The 20,853-nt window shown below is 44.2% G+C and overlaps 2 protein-coding genes across 2 annotated transcripts; both read left to right on the top strand.

Annotated features, from left to right (window-relative positions):
• Window positions 1-264: 264 nt before the first annotated feature.
• actr3b (actin related protein 3B) lies at window positions 265-9,358 on the top strand. Its single transcript, XM_079754328.1, has 12 exons — window positions 265-620; window positions 1,596-1,651; window positions 2,102-2,226; window positions 3,046-3,156; window positions 3,630-3,725; window positions 4,665-4,772; window positions 5,079-5,222; window positions 5,482-5,655; window positions 6,402-6,494; window positions 6,705-6,830; window positions 7,153-7,236; window positions 7,421-9,358. The coding sequence occupies exons 1-12, from the start codon at window positions 577-579 to the stop codon at window positions 7,514-7,516; spliced, it is 1,257 nt and encodes a 418-aa protein (XP_079610454.1). The 5' UTR covers window positions 265-576; the 3' UTR covers window positions 7,517-9,358.
• Window positions 9,359-9,775: 417 nt separating this feature from the next.
• On the top strand, window positions 9,776-17,733 carry LOC307088574 (uncharacterized protein). Its single transcript, XM_079754507.1, has 4 exons — window positions 9,776-11,389; window positions 12,621-13,307; window positions 13,743-14,618; window positions 15,077-17,733. The coding sequence occupies exons 1-4, from the start codon at window positions 10,297-10,299 to the stop codon at window positions 17,200-17,202; spliced, it is 4,782 nt and encodes a 1,593-aa protein (XP_079610633.1). The 5' UTR covers window positions 9,776-10,296; the 3' UTR covers window positions 17,203-17,733.
• The last annotated feature ends 3,120 nt before the right edge of the window (window positions 17,734-20,853 follow it).

Below are 20,853 nucleotides of genomic sequence, written 5' to 3'. Positions count from 1 at the left end.
ACACACACACACACACACACACAAGCGCGCGCGCACTAGACGCACGACCGTGCAAAACGTAGGCATACACATGAAGCGCGCGGGCACAGAGGCGCACGACTGTCGCTGCTTCACTCTCTTCATCACTCTCGTCTTCACTCCATCATCCCGCTGGGCTCTGGTTACCGGGGCCGTGTGAGAATGTGTTTCTATTTTTTCCCAGCGTTCCTTTGACACGGGAAGTAGTCCCACTGGCGGATCATAACGGGAACGACCAGGGGAATATCTCGGACTGCGAGGGGGAACGAGCGGACTGCTTTAATAGTTTATCAAATAAGCTTTTAAACCTATTATAAATAGACGAAACTAATCCGAGCCCGTGTTGCATTTTTTTTGTGGAGGGAAGGACAATCCAAGACGAATGATTGACTACTAAAGAGAGAGACAAAAAAAACAAAAAACAAATCGCTCTTCGTTGTCATTGCACAGGCTACCTGAAATGCCAGCCCGTGTTATCCGTTTAACGGTGGCGTCTCGTTAACGACCGTCGATCACTGGGTGTCGGTGCATCGGACCGGACGGTTCCAGGAGGCAGGCATGTCGGCGCAGTTGCCACCCTGCGTTATAGACTGCGGGACGGGGTAAGTCAGTTTGTTTATAACGGAACAGCTGGGCTCTGGGAGACATGCACACGCACTTTCACACTCGCATGGCAAGCCTACTGGACTGCGTTGCTTATTTTTTTTTTCACGTTAGGCTTTAAATGGATATTAGTCTGTGGTATTGCAGTCGATGCGAGTCGCATTGTTGATTTTGCATTATGATTTTGTGTATGCGTGCTTTATTATTGCATTATTGGTATTAGCCTCTTACTGAAGCAGTTTGCATCTCCGATGGAGTTTTAATGCCCCTGACGTCACGGCGCTGTTTATGAAGGCTTCATTTCCACTGGAAGAGACCATCTTATTTTTTTCATAATATAATACCTAATGTTTCCCAACATAAGGCCTATCCTTTTAATGCATTGTACTTAGAGAATAATTTTTGGAAGGGCCTACAAACATATTTTGAAGATTTGGTTGAAATGCATTTCTGTGTCATTTGCTTCAGATGAAATACTATCTAAGTGAAATATAAAAATATTATATCCGTCATAGCATCCGTCCAGCATAGTAGGCTACATCAAAAGTGCTTCACTTCTACTTTCAACACTTTCAATTAAAAGTATCTCATAGTCTGCATGACTCAATCACAGAGCATGTAAAAATGAGCCATCAGGGACAATATCTCACACAACACACACAACACACACACACACACACACACACACACACACACACACACACACACACACACACACACACACACACACACACACATCTCTGTGCAGTTCTACCTCCCGTCAGAGGTCACACACTCACACTGTCTGCCTGTCGTTCTCAGTCTGGATAATCCTGTTGTTTTGTGAAGGTTTCAAACTGATGCCAGCATTTAAACTAAATGCAATGTTCTCAATTCTCAAGTTCACGATCACTTTAAGTGTACATTGAGCAAATTAGATGGAAGAAACCATTACTATAGTAACCCTAACACTGAATCAATGTATCTGACTGCAGGTATACTAAGATTGGCTATGCTGGAAACACAGAGCCTCAGTTCATAATGCCCTCCTGTAAGTACAGTGCACAAACGCATGCACAACACAGACCCAACACAACACACAGTGATTTCCTACATGTCTTTGCTTTTGTAAACAAGGCAGTATGTTCCCGGCGTTCCCCTTCAGAATCAACAAAGTATGCCATCTTATGTCATCTCAGCTCATTCACCTCTCCCCACTTTACCCAATCTCATCTCACCCCCCCCCCCCCTCCGATCCCCTTAGCTCAACCCGTTTCCCTTCACCATCCCTCATCTCCCCTCAACTCTCTTTATTACACCTCCTTCAACTCTCCTTCCCTGATCTGCCCTCCCCTACCCTCAGGTGTCCCCCCCCCCCTCACCTCACCATACCCCTCCTCCCCTCTCCTCCATTTTCCACCTCTCCCCTTCTGCCCCCTCCCCTCCCCATGCTATGTGTGTGTGTGTGAGTATAACATGCTTGTTGGCCCCCTGCTAACAGGTATAGCCATCAGAGAGTCGGCTGGTGTGGGGGATCAGGCTCAGAGGAGGCTTGTGCGCGGGGTGGAGGACCTGGACTTCTACATTGGAGACGAGGCCATCGACAAGCCCAACTATGCAACCAAGGTAGAATAGATCCACCCCTGGATAGGAGCTGTGTAGAACCTTGCCGTGACCCTATTCTATTAATTTGATCTTTATTTAGGAGACCCATTGAGACCCAGGTCTCTTTTTCAATGGTTTCCCGGGTACTCAAACTTGACTACAATACAAAATAAAATACATACGTTTAAACAATTTCACTTTTCCATTCAAATTATTTGAAATGACCAAAAGGTACCAACATATCGCCCTTCAGGACTTCCTGTAGTTCCTTCCAAGCCTTTGGGGCATCAAACTGAAAGTCTGAATAGATGTACGGTAGCCTACATCCTGTCCTGTGTGTGGGTATAATGGATCACTGACTGAATAAACTCACATACCAAGAATAACGGTATAGCACACCCGGAAAACACTGATGAAGTTTTAGATTTATACTAATAATTACAGGGGTTGGCCTTACATTGGCATGGCATGGATTTAATAATAATAATATTGTATTGCATTTATATTGCGCTTTCCAAGGCAACCAGAGTGCTTTCCAAAGTGAGCATGTTTATGTGTGTGCGGGGGATATGACACCTCGTCCATTTCCAGTGTGTAGCATCCACCTGGGTGTTGCACGGCATCCAGGATGTGCCAGAAAGCTCACCAAACGCTGGCTATCACAATGGAGACAGGAGATTTGTTTGGTATTGCCAGTAGATATTACTTTTATTAGTGGATGTTAATATATAGATAACAACTACTCATTTGATTGTAGACACCAGTAAATATAGTGCAGTCTGTAGAGAATGACAGCAGGTGAAACTATAAAGTACATTATCGACCATCTGTGATATCTAGTGGCCTATTCGGCATGGGATGGTGGAAGACTGGGATTTGATGGAGAAGTTCATGGAGCAAATCATCTTCAAATACCTTCGGGCGGAACCAGAGGACCACAGCTTCCTTATGGTAGGAGAGGCAACACCTGTTTGTATGTGTGTGTTTCTTTCTGATTAGTTTACAGAAAAAACAACAGTGTTGTTTTTGTGTTTACTCTTTTTTGTGTGTGTCTGTGTGTGTATGTGTGTGTGCGTGCATGTGTGTGTGTGCGTCTGTGTGTGTGTGCGTGCGTGCGTGCGTGCGTGCGTGTGTGTGTGTGTGTGTGTGTGTGTGTGAGTGCGTGTGCATTTGTATGGTTTGTGTGTGTGGTTATGTGCGTTATTGTGTTTGTGTGTGTGTGTGTGTGTGTGTGTGTGTGTGTGTGTGCCTGCTTGTGTGTTGGACTGCGTGTGATTGTGTGTGTATGTGTCTGAGTTTGTGGGCGACCATGGGTGCGTGCGTGCGTGCGTGAGTGTGTGCTTGTGTGTGTGTGTGTGTGTTTGTGTGTGTGTGTGTGTGTTTTTGTGTGTGTGTGTGTGTGTGTTTGTCTTCATCTTCCACAGACAGAGCCTCCGCTCAACACTCCAGAGAACAGAGAGTATCTGGCAGAGATAATGTTTGAGACATTCAACATACCTGGCCTCTACATCGCTGTACAGGTAATGACCTCTCTCTTTCTCTCTCTTTCCCTCTCACTCTCTCTTTCTCTCTTCTCCCGCTCATGCTCACTCTCTTTCTCTTTCCCTCTCTCTCGTATCTGTTACATAACTTTCACTCTGCCTTTTTGTATATCTATTTTGTTTCTCTATCTCTTTGCCTCATCTTTGTCCCCCTATGTCTTTCTGTGTCCCTCTATGTCTTTCTATGTCTCCTTCTATGTCTCTCTGCCTCTCTCTATGTCTTTCTATTTCTCTCTATGTCTCCCTCCAAGTCTCCGTCTGTCTCTCAATGTCTCTCTATGCCTCTCTATGTTTATCTCTCTAAGTCTCCCTCTATGTCTCTCCATGTCTCTCTCTATGTCTCTCTTTGTCTCTCTCTCAATGTCTCTCTTTATGTTTCCCTAAGTGTCGCTCTCTGTTTCTCTATCACTGTCTGTGTCTGGCCCCATCCACACCATGCCTGATCTTTTGGGGCCTGAAAAGGGCTTTAAAAAACGTCTTCCATGTGGCCCCTTGTGGAGAGGCGTGAACACCACTGGCTATTTTGATCATTCAATCAGAGCTAGGCGAAACAACAACTGAGCGGAGTAGCAAGGTGTGTTTGTGATCGGTGGAGGCAGATTAATAGTGTCCAGTAATAACCTTTCCAGACAAATAATCTCTTCTTAAACGTGTCATCAAAATATTCCTGCTTCTTGTGTTTCTGTTGGTGTTCAGTGCGCTGGAGTAGAAAACCGTTGTACACAGGCTTGTGGATTTCATCTGTGTTTTTTGCATATTTGAGCAGAAAACTGACACTGCCACTTACTGGCTCGGCATACGTATTGAACACTTTTCACTTGGACGAGGATAGTTCTGAAAACGATACAAAACCTTTTTGCAAATGCAATGGCAAAACGCTCCGGCGTGATGTGAATCGGGCCTGTTCCTCTCTATCAGGCAGTGCTAGCGTTAGCTGCATCCTGGACGTCTCGGCAGGTTGGCGAGAGAACCCTGACTGGAATCGTCATCGACAGCGGAGATGGAGTCACCCATGCCATCCCTGTGGTAACACACACACAGACACACCCACATGTTCAGACACACACTCACACACGCGCACATATTCAGACACACACACACGCACACACACACACACGTGCACACATACAAACACACACACATAAAACGTAGACAAACTGAGAAGTAGGAAGACATGGAGCTGCTCACTTCAGCTGTTTACTTGAAGCATTCACTGGAGTCAGAAGCATGACATGGTTCTAATTCCAGTCTCTATATAGACTCAATGACTGGCTTGTTATTCAGTGCGAGGTATTCAGCTTTGGCCGCCTCTCTCCTTTTTACTGTCACCAGGCAGAAGGCTACGTGATTGGTAGCTGTATCAAGCACATCCCCATCGCTGGGCGGGACATCACGTTTTTCATCCAACAGTTGCTGAGAGACAGAGAGGTGGGGATTCCTCCAGAGCAGTCTCTGGAGACTGCTAAAGCTGTTAAGGTACACGGCACACACATTGTCCTCCTGTTCATACTCTTACCCTTCTATCTTCTCTACTCGTCTTCTCCTCCTCTCCGCCTCCACTCCTCTCCTCTCTGCTCCTTTCCTATTCTCAAAAGTGCACATATATATTTTTCATCAGTATGTGTGTTTACCTGTGTTTATCAGCTGTTATCTGTGTATATGTATGTATGTGTGTGTGTGTGTGTGTGTGTGTGTGTGTGTGTGTGTTTGTGTGTGTGTGGTTACGCCATCATAGGAGCGCTACTGCTACATTTGCCCAGACATTGTGAAGGAGTTCACTAAGTACGACTCGGACCCAGCCAAATGGATCAAGCAGTACCACGGTATCAACTCTGTCAGCAAGAACCCCTTCCACATCGACGTGGGCTATGAGCGCTTCCTCGGCCCAGAGATCTTCTTCCACCCAGAGGTAAACACCAATCACGATGGGCCCGCGGAAGGACAACGCATATCCAATGAGGGAACACACAAGATGTTCACCGGTTCCCTATATAATGCACTTTTTGGCTACCCTGGGAACCAGACTGAAACCTCCTCTTTAATTTGCTCTGGTATATGCGTTCGGTCACCCCCTTGTTCAGACAGATTTCAAGATGACCCGGTCGGGCCAATCACAACAGTGAGGAACATCAATGGCAGCCATCTTGGGGGTCTGACACGATGACCCTTAAAGGAGTGCCCAACACGGAGGCATTTTCATAAACAAGCAAGATGGCTGCCATTGATGTGTTCCTGTCGGCTTTTTTTCTTTCCAACTGCGTCCATCAGCGTTTGGGTCTGTGCCCGTTGATAACGCACTATGGAAATCCAAAAATAACTGAGAGGGTCCGCAATAATACGCATTTGCAAATTTTTCTGCCGATGTCAGGCTATTATTTGTTGTCCCCATTTTATAATGCTGCATTACGATGCTTCAATTATTCTTTGTAAAAATAATGTACAACTGATCTAATACCTAGTTCCGCGGTATAGCCCATTTTCATCACAGATCTACTCACCAAACACAATGAAGTCCATTCTTATCTCACTCTCAGGAAATTACGAACCATGTAGCCTCCGGTTTCTATGGATACTGTACAATCCGTCCAGTTGTTGTTGTTTTTAAACTATGTTGTACAACGCGAAAATGTAATTATAACCATGTGTTTCTTCTAGTTTGCCAATCCTGACTTCATGCAACCAATTTCAGACGTTGTCGATGAGGTCATTCAGAACTGTCCAATTGATGTAAGAAGACCACTATACAAGGTAAGGAACACACTCCGACACAGACACACACACATTGTGTCTGTGTCAAGCCGTCTGGGACTCTGACTCTGTAAAATAAAATACATAATAAAGGGCAATGTGTGTGTGAGTGATTGTGTGTGTGTGTGTGTGTGGGGGGGGGGGGGGTTGTGTGTGTGTGTGTGTGTGTGTGTGTGTGTGTGTGTGTGTGTGTGTGTGTGTGTGTGTCAGAACATCGTGCTCTCTGGGGGGTCCACCATGTTCCGGGACTTTGGCCGTCGTATGCAGAGGGACTTAAAAAGGGTGGTGGACGCCCGACTCAAGATCAGCGAGCAGCTCAGCGGAGGAAGAATCAAGGTCAGCATCCCACCACACGCATGCAGCCGCACAAACAAGCACACACACACACACACACACACATATAAACACAGATAATCGTAGATAAAAACACTGACCTACACACAAATAAACACATACACACACAACCACTCACACACTCTCACATACACACACACACACACACACACACACACACCGTTTCATTGATACAAAACAATAATAATAATTAATGTACATTCTTTATGATATGTGTGCGTGTGTGTGTGTGTGTGTGTGTGTGCGTCTGGCGTGTGTGCGAGCGTGCTTGTGTGTGTGTGTGTGTGTGTGTGTGCGTACAAAGCCTAAGCCAATGGAGGTTCAAGTCGTGACTCACCACATGCAGCGCTACGCAGTCTGGTTTGGAGGCTCAATGCTGGCATCCACGGTAACACCCACACACACACACACACACACACACACACATACAAACCTTTCTCGCTCTCTCTTGAGATCATCTTATGCCAGCACAACGATCATTGATTTCTCTTGTTTTGTATTGCTTGCCTATGTTCATATTGTTCATCTTATTTTGATACTAAACACTTATAATTTATATGTTGGCTGTGTAGCCTGAGTTTCTGCAGGTATGTCACTCCAAGAAGGACTACGATGAGATCGGCCCTAGCATCTGTCGCCATAATCCTGTGTTTGGAGTCATGTCTTGATGCCAAGCACACAGCAGAGGACTAGCCTGTCAGCTTGTTAGCCTAGTAGTAGCTATCAGCCCGTTAGCTGGCAGCTAGCCTGTTGCTTACTAACATGCAAGCCCTCTGGCCACACAGTATGTTTGCCTGGTATGGCCCCTGAAAAAGTATCCCACTGCTTAGTGCATTTCAGTTGTAAGCCAGTGAGAAATTTGTGATTGCAAAGGCTCAATCCAAACAGATCAGGTGTGATTTTGCAAATGGATTTGGATTAGTTTACTTTGCTGCAGTACGAATGCAGCCTTTATCATGTTTCGTGTTGTCCTGAAACAGCTTCCCCTTGAATCACTGTCCTGCTTGCTACACAATCAAAGTCTGTCAATTGATCACACATTCATGTGGTACAATATTGGCCTAGTCTTATAGAGAGGTTGGGAGATAACATTACATGTTAGTACTTGATAGATGCTGTGAGTAACCTATTTATTTTAGGTGTATGATAAGAGTTAATTAATCAAAAGAACATGACCACATAATTTTATTTATATTAAAGGGTTTAACCAGTTCTTGTTCACCATACCAGCTCACAGCCAGTGTGCTGATCATCATACATTCAATGGAGAAATGCATATTTTGAAACACACTTTATTTTCAGAAGATCCCAAATAAGGAATGCACAAAGAAATGTAACAAATGTATAGAGCCAGGATGCGGACATCAAACCTACTGAGTCCCTACTGAGTACAGGGACTGACTGATTGGGATTGCAGGGCAACAATGTATTTAAGGGCTGTAGAGCAAACATCTTGTAGTGTTGTGGATTTCTGTCCAGAATGACAGAATGACATGGTAATATTTTACTGTTTACTTTTTATTGTTTGTTGTGTTGTCATGTTTTAAATGCAAAGAAAATTGATGTGTGCATTCTCATACACAATGCTATCTATGCCCCTTCACAATCACGTTTTGTGCATGCGTGCACGCGCGCGCGCGCGTGTGTGTGTGTGTGTGTGTGTGTGTGTGTGTGTGTGTGTGTGTGTGTCTGTCCCACTCCCGGTTTCCCTTTTACTTTGTGTTGCTATGTATTTGTGCTGACCCCTGTGTGTTCAGTGCCTGTTCATTGTATAATACTATAGGGGTGAACAGCAGAATACTGCATTCAGATTGTCTATATATTTGTAAAACAAATGATAGTTTATCAAAGCAGAGAGAAATAAGAAAAGAGACATACTATGATGTAATATATTATAAAATGTAGTGTAAAATAATTTTAAATGTGCAGATGTTTACTGTAGGCTTACAGAATGCACTAAGACATTAAACTTCCCCATGAACAGGCCAAAACCACCAAACACTAAACCGTCCTTCCTTAATTAAAATTGGCTCATGAGTGTAAAGACCGTAAGTTGTTATTGAGGTCCAAATTATTCAGGAACACTGGTGTCCTTTTGCAAAGATACACAACTTATTATATCTGGAACCTAAAGAAATGAAATGGCAAACTTTTTTTTGTTGTGATGGAAACTATCTCACTCTTACTTTTAACGTAGATGATGAATGGTAACAATATACTAATCTTTAGCCAAATCTGTCTTTGACTAGATGACAAATGAAGGTAAAATGGCATTAAACCTGTAAAGCTATACAGCTCCTGGATTTGGCATATAGAAAGGTTTGGGCTTGGTTTAATTATTCAACTTTCATCTCTTTATGCGCTTATTAAATCGTTTGTATTAGCCACCCACAGAGAATATAAATATATATGTTTAATTTTAATAAGTCCACACAATAGTTGGTCAGCTATAATAAAGGTTGTGTTGACAATTCATTAGGCCTATGCATGGAAACCCGAATGTAATAAAGACTGCATTTGATAAACTGTTTTTGATGACAAATGACACTGAACTGAGCCAGATGTACGAGAAAGAATTTGAATAAAGACACAGCACCTTCAACAATTTTTTGTTATTTTATTGAGTGGCTTATGCACTGACGTGCAATGTAATTTAATGTAATTTTGTCAAGGACTCAGGGGAATTGTAGGTTAACTCTCTTCCAATGGCTTCCAGTACGAATAATAAAATTCCATTATTAGATGATTACATTAATGTAAAAAACTCAGAATAATTAAAACATTACCATTTGAAAGTGGTCCATATGTTGATGCTAATTTCGCATTCGACCTTTATTGTGAAATGCAAGATTCACAGACCGGAAGTGTGTGTTCCCTCGCTGCTCCGTTGGACGCGTTGTCTTTTGCACGTCTTTAACCACAAAAGATTAGTAAAAATAACATAGCGTTTCGCATATTTGGACCTCGTGAAACCCACTGAAGGATTAGATACATCAGGTAATATAGATGTGTCATTATATATGCTCGGCAGCATGACTTGGTTCGGTGGAATTGTACATGTTATAACAGTTTAGCCAAATTGTTAAAAGAACAACAACGATTAAAACCCCATGGGAAGCATGTAGGAACGATAACGAGACAGTGAGTCACATGATAATGTGTCCCGAAGTGGTTACCAAATGAAATTGAGCCCTTCTATCACTCTAGCTGGATGGATTCAATGACTATTGTTGCTGACTGGTTTAGCCTGGTTATTTTTCTCTTTTCAGCATAGAGAGAAAAAAACTAGAAGGTCCGTATCCCACAGACCCGGTCACTGAATGATCTCCCAGGATCACCGACAACTTTTTCCTCTCCTCAAGGGGTTGAAGCGTCAGAAGATTCACGTCCATCAAAGACATACAAATTAATCATGTGCGCGTGACAATTGTTTTTATTTTTTGGAAAAATGTCTTTGAAACGTGATTTGAGATCCCTTGGTTTTGATCCGTCTCCCAAAAAATGTTTAGCTGGAGAGGAATTAACCGCAGTGTATTTAAAGCAGCGCAGATCAGTCCTGGAGAAAGCACTGCATGAAGAATCACCATTTCCACGTCTTGAAGAAATAGCAAAACCAGAGGCATATGTCGTGGAGAATAACGACAAGCTTACCATACAGTGTCATTTTTGTGGCAACCACATGGCCATGGCAACACTTCCTCCTCCTTTCCAACTCTTCTTGCCTAGTGAAGGAAGAGAAGCTAAGTCAGTGGAGAGCAGAGATGCCGCTGTCCAAGTGGATCTGCCGCCTACAACAATGCTTCTTTTAAAGACCAGCAACAAGGGCCACGACTCGGACGGCCACAGTCCTCATGGGAACACCACACCTGGGTACACCACGGCCGGAACCGCCACAGCGTGGTACGGCACTGTCGGGTGCCCCACGGCTGGGTACCCCGTGGCCGGGTGCCCGCCAGCCTTTCTGACGGACCCCAGCCCGTCTTCCAACTCATCCCTGTCCCCACCTGGATGGAACACCTCTGCTGGGACCACTGTTGGGACAGGTGTGTCACAATGGCACACGTCGTCGCTAAATGAATTCGTGACCAAGCAGCAACAGGAGGCCGAACTGCCCCCAGTCGACCCAGTCCGATCCACTACTCCTATCTGCATCTCCTCCAATTCCTCCTCGGCTTCCTCCAGCCCCTCCTCATCGCCCCGCCCCCACTCCTCGTCCACGTTCCTCCCAGTCACTTTTCCCAACCTCTACACTACCCTGACACAAACCAAGAATGCCCAGCTGCGACCAAAGAGTACCCTGCCCCAACCCAGGACTGGCCTTCAAAGCCCTGGGCCCCCAACCCTGAGCCCCCAATCCTGCACCTCTCTTGGCCTCGGAGCACCTCCCTCCCCCCTGTTTTCCTTTCCTCCCGGGATCAGCAGCCCTGACTTGGAGGAGGTGGTGGATCTCACCCCTCCTGGCCTCATAGCTCCTCTTAGTCCGCGGCTAGCAGAGGAGGAGGAGGAGGAGGAGAACGAGGAGGAGAGCCAAGCGGTCGCGGGTGAGTTTAGTTTGAAGTAATACAGTAATACCTGGTTAAAACATGTGTTTCTAAATGCAACCAGCTCCAATCTTTCAACAAAAACATATTAAAGGACAATTCCGGTGCAAAATGGATCTGGGATATGTTTAATATGATAACGAGTTGGAATGTTCTTTTGGGAGCAAAAAAGCGCGTAAAGACGCATTCTTAAGTTGGTTGTTTTTTTAGCCGATTCTACCAAAACGCTATAAACTTGGAATGATGGGGGCATTTGTTATCGTAAAAACTAAATCGCTACTTTAAACCACTTAAAAGGCTAGAAGTAGCCCGACACTTCTTTGGCGGTATAATAAGGGTCTTAACATATAAAACAAGGCATTGATAACTTTGTAAGTGTACAGATTGTTTATTAAAAAGGACATTTTATACACACAATATCATCAGTAGATTCCTGTCGACGCCATCTTGTTTTTAAGACTCGACAGGTAGATTGACGAACACAGAGATTGTGACATCCGTTAGGAACACGCAAGCTCTGTGTTCGCCAGTCTACTCGAGTGGAGTCTTAAAAAACGACTGATGGTATTGTGTGTATAAATGTCCTTTTTAATAAACAATCTGTACACTTACAAAGTTATCAATGCCTCGTGTTATATGTTCCGACACTTCCAAAGAAGTGTCGGGCTACTTCTAGCCTTTTAAGTGGTTTAAAGTAGCGATTTAGTTTTTACCATAACAAATGCCCCTATCGTTCCAAGTGTATAGCGTTTTGGTAGAATTGGCTAAAAACAACCAACTTAAGAATGCGTCTACGTACTTTTCTTCTCCCAAACGAACATTCCAACTCGTTATCATATTAAACATATCCCAGATCCATTTTACACCAGAGTTGTCCTTTAAAGACCGAAGTTTAGCACTCGGTCTGGTTCGGATTTGTAACGCATTTTGAAAAATGCATTTTACATAGATTTAACTCGACATACTGAGACATAATACTGAAATTATTGAATGGAAAGAAATAAAGTAAGTGTTATATTATTTCCTTCATCATCATTACTTTAATTTATTTATATTTTTGGGGTACGATTTTGGGCATTGTTCTCCTATGCCAATGTCGTTTCAATCTGTCTGTTGGATCTGTAAGAGTATCACATATTTCTAAGCACATTGTCTCTCTGTCTCCCTGTGTCTCTGGGTGTGTCTGTGTGTGTCTCTGTGTGTGTCTTTTGTGTGTGTGTTCTCTCTCCAGGAGGGACGAGGGGCGCGCCCCATGAGTGTTCTGTTTGTCTCAGGGACATGAAGACCAAGCAGCGGCTACTGGTCCACTTCAGGGTCCACACTGGAGAAAGGCCCTTCAGGTGTGAGTTATGCAGCTGTGCCTACGCACAGGTGGGAAACCTCCAAAGTCACATGAAACGCAAGCATCCGCTGGCGATCCCCGAACCCATCGGTGGCCGCGTGCGCCGAAAATCCTCAAAAAAGGTTGCCATGGCGGGCGGTGGCGCTCCTAGACCCCCCAAGGCAGCAGAGGTAAACGCTTCTGTTGGTTCCCAGGGAGCCAACGAAGCTCTGAGCGATTCTAGGAAAGCTAGCAATGCTCCTGCTGATTCCAGGCTAGCGGCTTCTGAAAACCTTGACATTGACAGCACTGCGGGCATCGAAGGGACTAACGTGGCTACCATTGCTAGTGACGTTATTGGTCATGAACCCTCCAGTTTCCCAACTGACTTCGAAAAGAGCAGGGACTTCAGTGCTTGGGACGTCCACAACGCCATGGAGCTCAACCCAATCATGGAGGTCGATGACGCCAAGGGGAAGGGCCTGGAGGAGGTGGTGGGTCCTGGCTGTCCTCCTGGACTCATAGCTCCTCTTAGTCCGCAGCTAGCAGAGGAGGAGGGGGTCGAGGAGGAGAGCCGAGGAAATGAGGCGATCGCTGGTGAGTTTAGTTTGGAATAATCAAACATGTATTATTGGTGGTGTAGTCGATTGGAGTGATGTATTTGGTTATGTCATTGGTATCGGTTCAATGTGATTGTGTTTTTGGCTGATTGAACCTAAATGTGTTTTTGATTACAACCAGCTGCATCTTTTTCCGAAATTACGATTTTGTCCCATTCAATGAATAAACTCACCAACTTTGGATGGAGACCGAAGTGTAGAAGTCCCTGAAAATGTATTGCAAAATGTATTTTACAATAGATTTAACTCAGACATATTACTGCAATGATTAAGTGGAAGTAAATAAACAGTTAATGTAAATGATTTCCTTCACCTCGTTGCATTAGTGTGTTGGGTCGAAGAGTGTCACAAATTTCTAATCATATATTCTCATATCCTGTCTCTGTGTGTGTCTCATTCTGTGTGTCTTCAGGAGTGATGACTGGGCTGCCCTTTGAGTGTTCCATTTGTCACATGGACATGAAGAACAAGCAGCATCTCCAGAACCACTCAAAAGTCCACACCGGCTACTGGTGTGAGTTATGCAGGATTTCCTATAAATCGGTGAAAACCCTTCGCTATCACATGAAGCGGAAGCATCCGCTGGCGATCCCAGAACCCAGTGGTGGCCGCGTGCCCTGCAAATCCTCAAAAAAGGTTGCCATGGCGGTCGGTGGCGCTCCTAGCTCCCCCAAGGCAGCAGAGGTAAACGCTTCTGTTGGTTTCCAGGGAGTTAACAAAGCTCTGACTGATTCTAGGAAAGGTAGAGATGCTCCTGCTGATTCTAAGCTAGCTGGTAACGACAACATTCATATTGACAACACTGCGATTATTGGAGAGACTACCGTGGCTAACATTGCTAATGACGTTGTTGGTCATGAACCCTCCAGTTTTCCAACTGATATAGCATTGAGTAGGGACTTTAGTGCTGGAGACGTCCACAACGCCATGGAGCTCAATGTCGTTATGGAGGTAAACCCCAATGTGGTGGTCAAGCCCAACGTGGAGGTCAACCCCATCCCAGAGGTCAACCCCATCCCGGAGGTCAACCCCATCCCGGAGGTCAACCCCGACGTGGAGTACAACCCCATCCCAGAGGTCAAACCCAACATGGAGGTCAAACCCAACATGGAGGTCAACCCCAACGTGGAGGATAATGACGTTGAAGGGGGCAATGACACCAAGGGGAAGGGCCTGGAAGAGGCGGTGGGTCCTGGCTGTCCTCCTGGACTCATAGCTCCTCTTAGTTCGCAGCTAGCAGAGGAGGAGGGGGTCGAGGAGGAGAGCCGAGGAAATGAGGAGATCGCTGGTGAGTTTAGTTTTGGATAATCAAACATGTATTTTTGGTGGTGTAGTCGATTGGAGTGAAGTATTTGGTTATGTCATTGGTATCTGTTTAATGTGATTGGGTTTTTGGCTGATTGAACCTAAATGTGCTTTTGAATACAACCAGCTACATTTGTTTCCAAAAATATGCTTTTGTCCCATTATATTAATCAACTCTTCAACTTCGGATGGAGAAGTGTAGTACTCCGTCTGGTTTGGATTTGTATGGCATTGAAAATGTATCGGAAAATGCATTGTACAATAGATTTAACTATGACTTACTGAGAAACATTACTGCAATGATTAAGTGGAAATTAATTAACAGTTAATGTAAATGGTCCTTCCCCTTCATTGCATTAGTGTGTTGAGCCTCAGAGTTGTAAGCATATATTCTCATATTCTGTTTCTGTGTGTGTCTCATTCTTTGTGTTCTCTCTCCAGGAGTAACGACGGGACCGCCCTTTGAGTGTTCTGTTTGTCACATGGACATGAAGAACAAGCAGCATCTCCAGGTCCACTTAAGAGTCCACACGGGGCGCCACAGGTGTGAGTTATGTGGCATTGACTACATAATGGTGGGATCCCTTGTGAATCACATGAGGCTGAAGCATCCGTTCAGTAGTTTCCACGTGCTCGGCCAATCCTCAAAAAAGGTTGGCCTGGCGACCGGTGCCATTTCGAGTTTCCCCACGGCAGCAGACGCTTATGTTGGTTTCCAGGAAGCTACCAAATATCTGACTGATTCTGAGCAAGCTAGCGTTGCTCCTGCTGATTCTGGAGGTAAAGACAACATTGGCAGCACCGCTAGCTCCGGAGAGGCTAATGTTTCTAACATTGACAGCACCACTAGTTCCAGAGCGGCTAATGTTTCTAACATTGACAGCACCGCGAGCTCCAGAGAGTCTAATGTTCCTAACATTGACAGCACCGCAAGCTCCAGAGAGGCTAATGTTTCTAACATTGACAGCACCGCTAGCTCCGGAGACGCTAATGTTTCTAACATTGACAGCACCGCTAGCTCCAGAGAGGCTAATGTTTCTAACATTGACAGCACCGCTAGCTACAGAGAGGCTAATGTTTCTAACATTGACAGCACCACGAGTTCCAGAGCGGCTAATGTTTCTAACATTGACAGCACTGTGAGTTCCAGAGAGGCTAATGTTTCTAATATTGACAGCACTGCGAGTTCCAGAGCGGCTAATGTTTCTAACATTGACAGCACCGCTAGCTCCGGAGAGGCTAATGTTTCTAACATTGACAGCACCACTACCTCCGGAGAGGCTAATGTTTCTAACATTGACAGCACCGCTAGCTCCAGAGAGGCCAACATTGCAAACGGTTCTGCCGTTGGTTTCAAGGAAACTAGCAAAGCTAGTTATTATAAGCAAGCTGGTTACAACATGGGCATTGACAGCGTTGTTGAAGAGGTCAAAAATATCACAGATGTCAATGACGTCTCTGAACTCAATGTTGTCAAGGAGGCTGCCAATTATGTCAAGAAGAAGGACAATGGTGTCATGGAGCTCAATGATATGGAGGACGCAAACGCTGTGGTTGGCAGTGCTATCTCAATTCTCACCAGGAGAAGCCGGAGAGGCCATCCGGAGCAGAGGAAAGACTTCTTCTGTCTTGAGTGTTTAGAGTGTTTCCGCATAGAAGAAGATCTCATGAAACACGAACACGAGAAGCACCCGCATTGGGACCAACCAGAAAGCAACGACGACAACAGTAGAAGCCCGGAGCCGTTTGTTCACCAACTGAGGTGGAGCTCTGAAGAAAACCTCTTGGCGCTTAGCACAGACTCAGAGCCAATGAACTCTTGCGAAGTCAAGACAAAACAGACATTGCAGCAAGGTCGAAAGAGGAAAGCTAGTTCCCCCAGACTTTCTGAAATCCCAGCGGAAAGGGCGACGGGGAAACGCAAAGTAAAAAAGAGAGTGCCAAAGAGTTACACAGGCTCTGGAGCCAGTGGCAGAACGGACGCTCCCAAGCCTGCGTTTGGAGAGATCCAGCTTCAGGGCAGATCCCAGAAGGTTCCACAACCCGTGGAGAAATATTTGACAAGTGTCAGAATGAGTGCACAGAACTGGCACTGCAAAACTGCGCTGCAAAACTCAACAGATACACCAGGAAGACCGACGGACACAACAGCAGGCCTGACAGACACACCAGGCAGGCAGACACACACACCAGACACATTGGCCAGACGGATAGACCAACCAGACAGACAGATGGACACACCAAACAGACAGACAGACACACTGGCCAAACGCACGTGCACACTGACCGACAACCAAGGCAGACAGACAAACACACTACAACCAGTGAATGACAATAAAGAAACCAGTAAAGAGTACCCTGTTGGAGTGGAAGCCAGCAGAGAAGAGAGTGACACTGGACCAGAGAGACAGGAAACAGGCTCTACGTCTGACGCCCCAGAAAGAGTCAACACGCTGGATGGAAATATGACAGGCTTCCTAAAGCCCTGCTCCGTCCGGCTCGTCTGTTTGCCACAGCATACTCTAGAGGCGCATCGCATTAAGGGATTGAAAGGAACTCTATTCTAGAAGCTTCTAAGTTGCCACGTTCTTTGTTGCAGTTCCGGGGGCATGCTAAGAAACATTTATGAATTTACCTGTTGGATTTCTAAGAAACATTTATGAATTTACCTGCTGGATTTCTATGTGAAATTCAAGTACATTGACACTTTTTACTTACTTATATACTTTTTACTTTTTATGTATTAATTTAATGAAAGTAGATGGTTGTATCAACTTCCTATCTCTGTATTGTTTGCCAGGGGCCTTGGAGTTCACAGGCCATTCATGTTTGACAGTTTTGTTAAAAGTATTGTTTCAGACATAGTTTAACATGAAACAGTGTTGTCCTATAGTTTTTTATAGCTGACATTAACTCCCATTGTCATTGGACTTAAATGTGGTGCCTTGTTGTACTTTCCACAAAGTTTTGCCATCTTTTTAGGGGTTTATAAATATATCCATGTGATTTTATCACATATGAAAGTATTCTAATCGAACCATGTCTCTACCCAGAATTGCCTATTAACTGTCATTCCATGAAAAAAAAGATTGGTCCAAAAGAATGTTTGTCTCGCTCTTTCTCGTGGAAATAATTCATATTTTATTGACAACGAAACTCAGAATAAAAAGTTTATTGAAATATACAGTTTATTGTAATAAACTAACATTTGTATAATATAGAAGTAGTCTCACCTGAACATGACAAGAACACAAAGGTTGAAGCGCTGTTGTTTGCCCCGAACTGTGTGCACATTCCTGTGTTGAAGCAGAGAAACGTCCTTAAGGCCACAGCTGCAGATAGGGATGCCACTGCTACTACTGCTACTACTTTGGCAGCGGGTGAGCAGTCAGTTCTTCGGCAAGAAAAATAGGCAAGGGTAAGCAAGGGTCAAATTGTGATGGCTAGACAACCGTGTCAGAGCATCTCCAAAAGGAAGGTCTGGTGGGGTGTTCCCAGTAGGAAGTTGTTCGTACAAAAGTTGTCCAACGAGGGACCACCGTGGAGGCGAGGCCTCCATATGGGGCTGCATAGCCGCAGACCACTCATAGTGCTCATGCTGTCCCATGTCCAACGCCAAAACCACAGTGAGGCACGTGAGATTCAGAACTGGACCATGGAGCAATGGTAAAAGGTTGGCTGGTCTGTTTCTTTTCTGGGACCGTGTGCACAATGTTTACCTTGGGAAGTGATGGCACCAGGATGCACTATGGTTGGAGATGGCACCATGATGCACTATGGTTGGAGATGGCACCTAAAAACCTTAGATAAGGGGAGTTAAATGTTTCATGTTTTCTTTGTATACAAAAGTTTGAAGCAACCTGGTAAATGTTGCTTTATTGAACTTCCTTCTGAAATCGAAATTGTATATATCATCTTTTAATATTGCTTGTTCACAGTTAACGTTTGAGTTCTTTATCAACATGCTCTATTGCATTTCAGTGAAGCAATGAACATCCTTACAATGTCATGTGTAAGGAGAAACACAAGTAAAAAATAATCGTAGACAACTGATGTAAAATAGAGACAATTTTAAAATACAGGAATAAAATTTAATTTATATTAACTGTAGTTAAAAGGTTGTGCAGTTATGTACTTGCATAATGAGAACTGGTAAGAGGATATAAACGCAGCTTGTCAACAGGAGATGTGTGTATATATGCACTCTTAAATTATATATATATATTGTAGCGGGCCTGTAGGTGTGGGGTTTCCAGGCCACCAAGTTGGACAGATAATACGACACCACATACAAAGAGCAGTTCAAAGAGATGGTTTATTTACCGCGTAAATACAACCACCAGGGTGGGAAAAGGGTCATCCACCTCCTTTGTGATATATTTTTTTTATTTCTATCTGAAATATTTCTATTTCAGACTCAGGTCCATAAATAGCACAAGACAAATACATTACAAAAATATAAAAAGTCAGTTTATATACAAACATTTCAGCCAGTGCACTCTCAGGCTGGAGGTATAGCGAGCACAGCTCAGAGTGGGATTTACAAGTACCACAATGATACTATTCCCAGATTCCTCCAATCGTTTCGTAAATTTAAACATACGTTTTCTTAAAAGTGTATGGAACCTTTTTTCACTCCTGCAGTGACGAACATCTGGCAGGCACTGCCCCCTCTGGGTATTTTTAAAAGGATGCTCATAGCATCATTGTACACAACTTTCAGCCTCTGCAGGCTCGTTTTTTTGTAGCTTGACCATAATTGGGCGCAGTAGAGCGGTGTACAATATGCTTTGAACAGGGCTACCTTCACCTGTGTTGAACAAAAGCTGAACTTGCGGGTAATGGTGTTTGCCTGGGCGTATCATTGCAACATTGTCTACACATCATCATTCAACCAATCATTTATAAAATGTCCAAGGTATTTAACCCTTCTACATACATCAAGAATATTGCCAGACAGTTTGAACGCGGGAAAATTCCTCCCTGCCTAACGCCATTGCCAACTCCAAAGGTGGCTGATATATTACCTCGCCATTTAATCTGCATTTTCTGGTGAGCATACCAGTAGATAAGTAACCTCACAATATACCCAGGCACGCCCCTTTGGGTTAGCTTCATGAATAGTTTCCTGTGTTTAACTATTAAATTCTTTGGAAGCATCAATAAAGCACATAAGGACAGATTCATTTTTGGCCCTGTACTGGTTCACTATTTCCTTGAGTGCATATATACACATGTCTGTCCCATGCTTTGGTTTAAAACCAAACTGATTGTCACAGGAAGAAAGATATCCACTTACTCTATCAAGCAGGATTCTTTCCACAACTTTTGATAGTATGCTGGCTATAATGGGCTATCTCTTCTCTCTCTCTTACCGCTGTTCACTGTTTTGAATTTTACATAATTTCCGTATACTATATGGGCCTATAATTGTCCATGCAACTTACTCTCCCAGCTTTGTCCTTAAGCACGTGGACAAACAAGATGAATAACATTGAATCCGGTAGCATGCCATGGTTCATACAACCAGTGAGGCTGAGAGCTAGGAGAGGAGCTAGCCTCAAACTGGCATTTTTGAGATGTTCAACTGAAATAAGGTCCAAACCACATGCTTTATTGTTTGGCAGTGTATGCATGGCATCATAAACCGCATGGGTACTTATCGTTTCAACACTTAGTCAGTCACATATGGATCACTCTTTATGCAGTTAAACAAGAAGCTGTAGTGCTGTCTCCATAATGCTGCAATGTTCTCAGTACCAGAAATGCCTTCAACATTACATGGGAGGGATGGTTTACAATTGTTAAGAGCTCTCACCTCTTTCCAAAAATCAGTGGATTTATTATGCATAATTTTGTTGGCCATAGAATCAGCCCTCATAACTGGCTCATTTATGGATATGAAACGCACAGCATACTTCTGGCATTGGCAATCTTTTTATGCTCAAGCTCAGGGCCTTGCTTACGTTTTCCAGCCATGTCCCAGAGTTTATAAACTTCACGACCCTCAGTATGATACATCGCTACATGATCATTCCAGCCAGGTCTAATGTTAGATTTCTTGTTCTGTGTGTCATGTTTATAAAAAGGTTTACCACCATCATTGACAGACACCACATTGTCATACATGGAACAGAGGTCTCTCTTATGCTCAATCCTCTTACAATTGGCATCTTTACACAAAATAGTTTCTTTAGTCAGATGTGTATTACTTGGAT

This window comes from Pollachius pollachius, assembly GCF_949987615.1.
Source record: "Pollachius pollachius genome assembly, chromosome: 17".
In the NCBI taxonomy this organism is placed as follows: domain Eukaryota; kingdom Metazoa; phylum Chordata; class Actinopteri; order Gadiformes; family Gadidae; genus Pollachius; species Pollachius pollachius.
This window is presented reverse-complemented; position numbering and strand designations above follow the sequence as displayed.

Coding starts and splice junctions, on each gene's coding strand:
- actr3b (XM_079754328.1), top strand. CDS start 577: ATGTCGGCGCAGTTGCCACCCTGCGTTATAGACTGCGGGACGGG. Junction 1,652..2,101: donor TCAGTTCATAATGCCCTCCT/GTAAGTACAGTG, acceptor CCCTGCTAACAG/GTATAGCCATCAGAGAGTCG. Junction 3,157..3,629: donor AGGACCACAGCTTCCTTATG/GTAGGAGAGGCA, acceptor CATCTTCCACAG/ACAGAGCCTCCGCTCAACAC.
- LOC307088574 (XM_079754507.1), top strand. CDS start 10,297: ATGTCTTTGAAACGTGATTTGAGATCCCTTGGTTTTGATCCGTCTCCC. Junction 13,308..13,742: donor AGGAAATGAGGCGATCGCTG/GTGAGTTTAGTT, acceptor GTGTGTCTTCAG/GAGTGATGACTGGGCTGCCC. Junction 14,619..15,076: donor AGGAAATGAGGAGATCGCTG/GTGAGTTTAGTT, acceptor TTCTCTCTCCAG/GAGTAACGACGGGACCGCCC.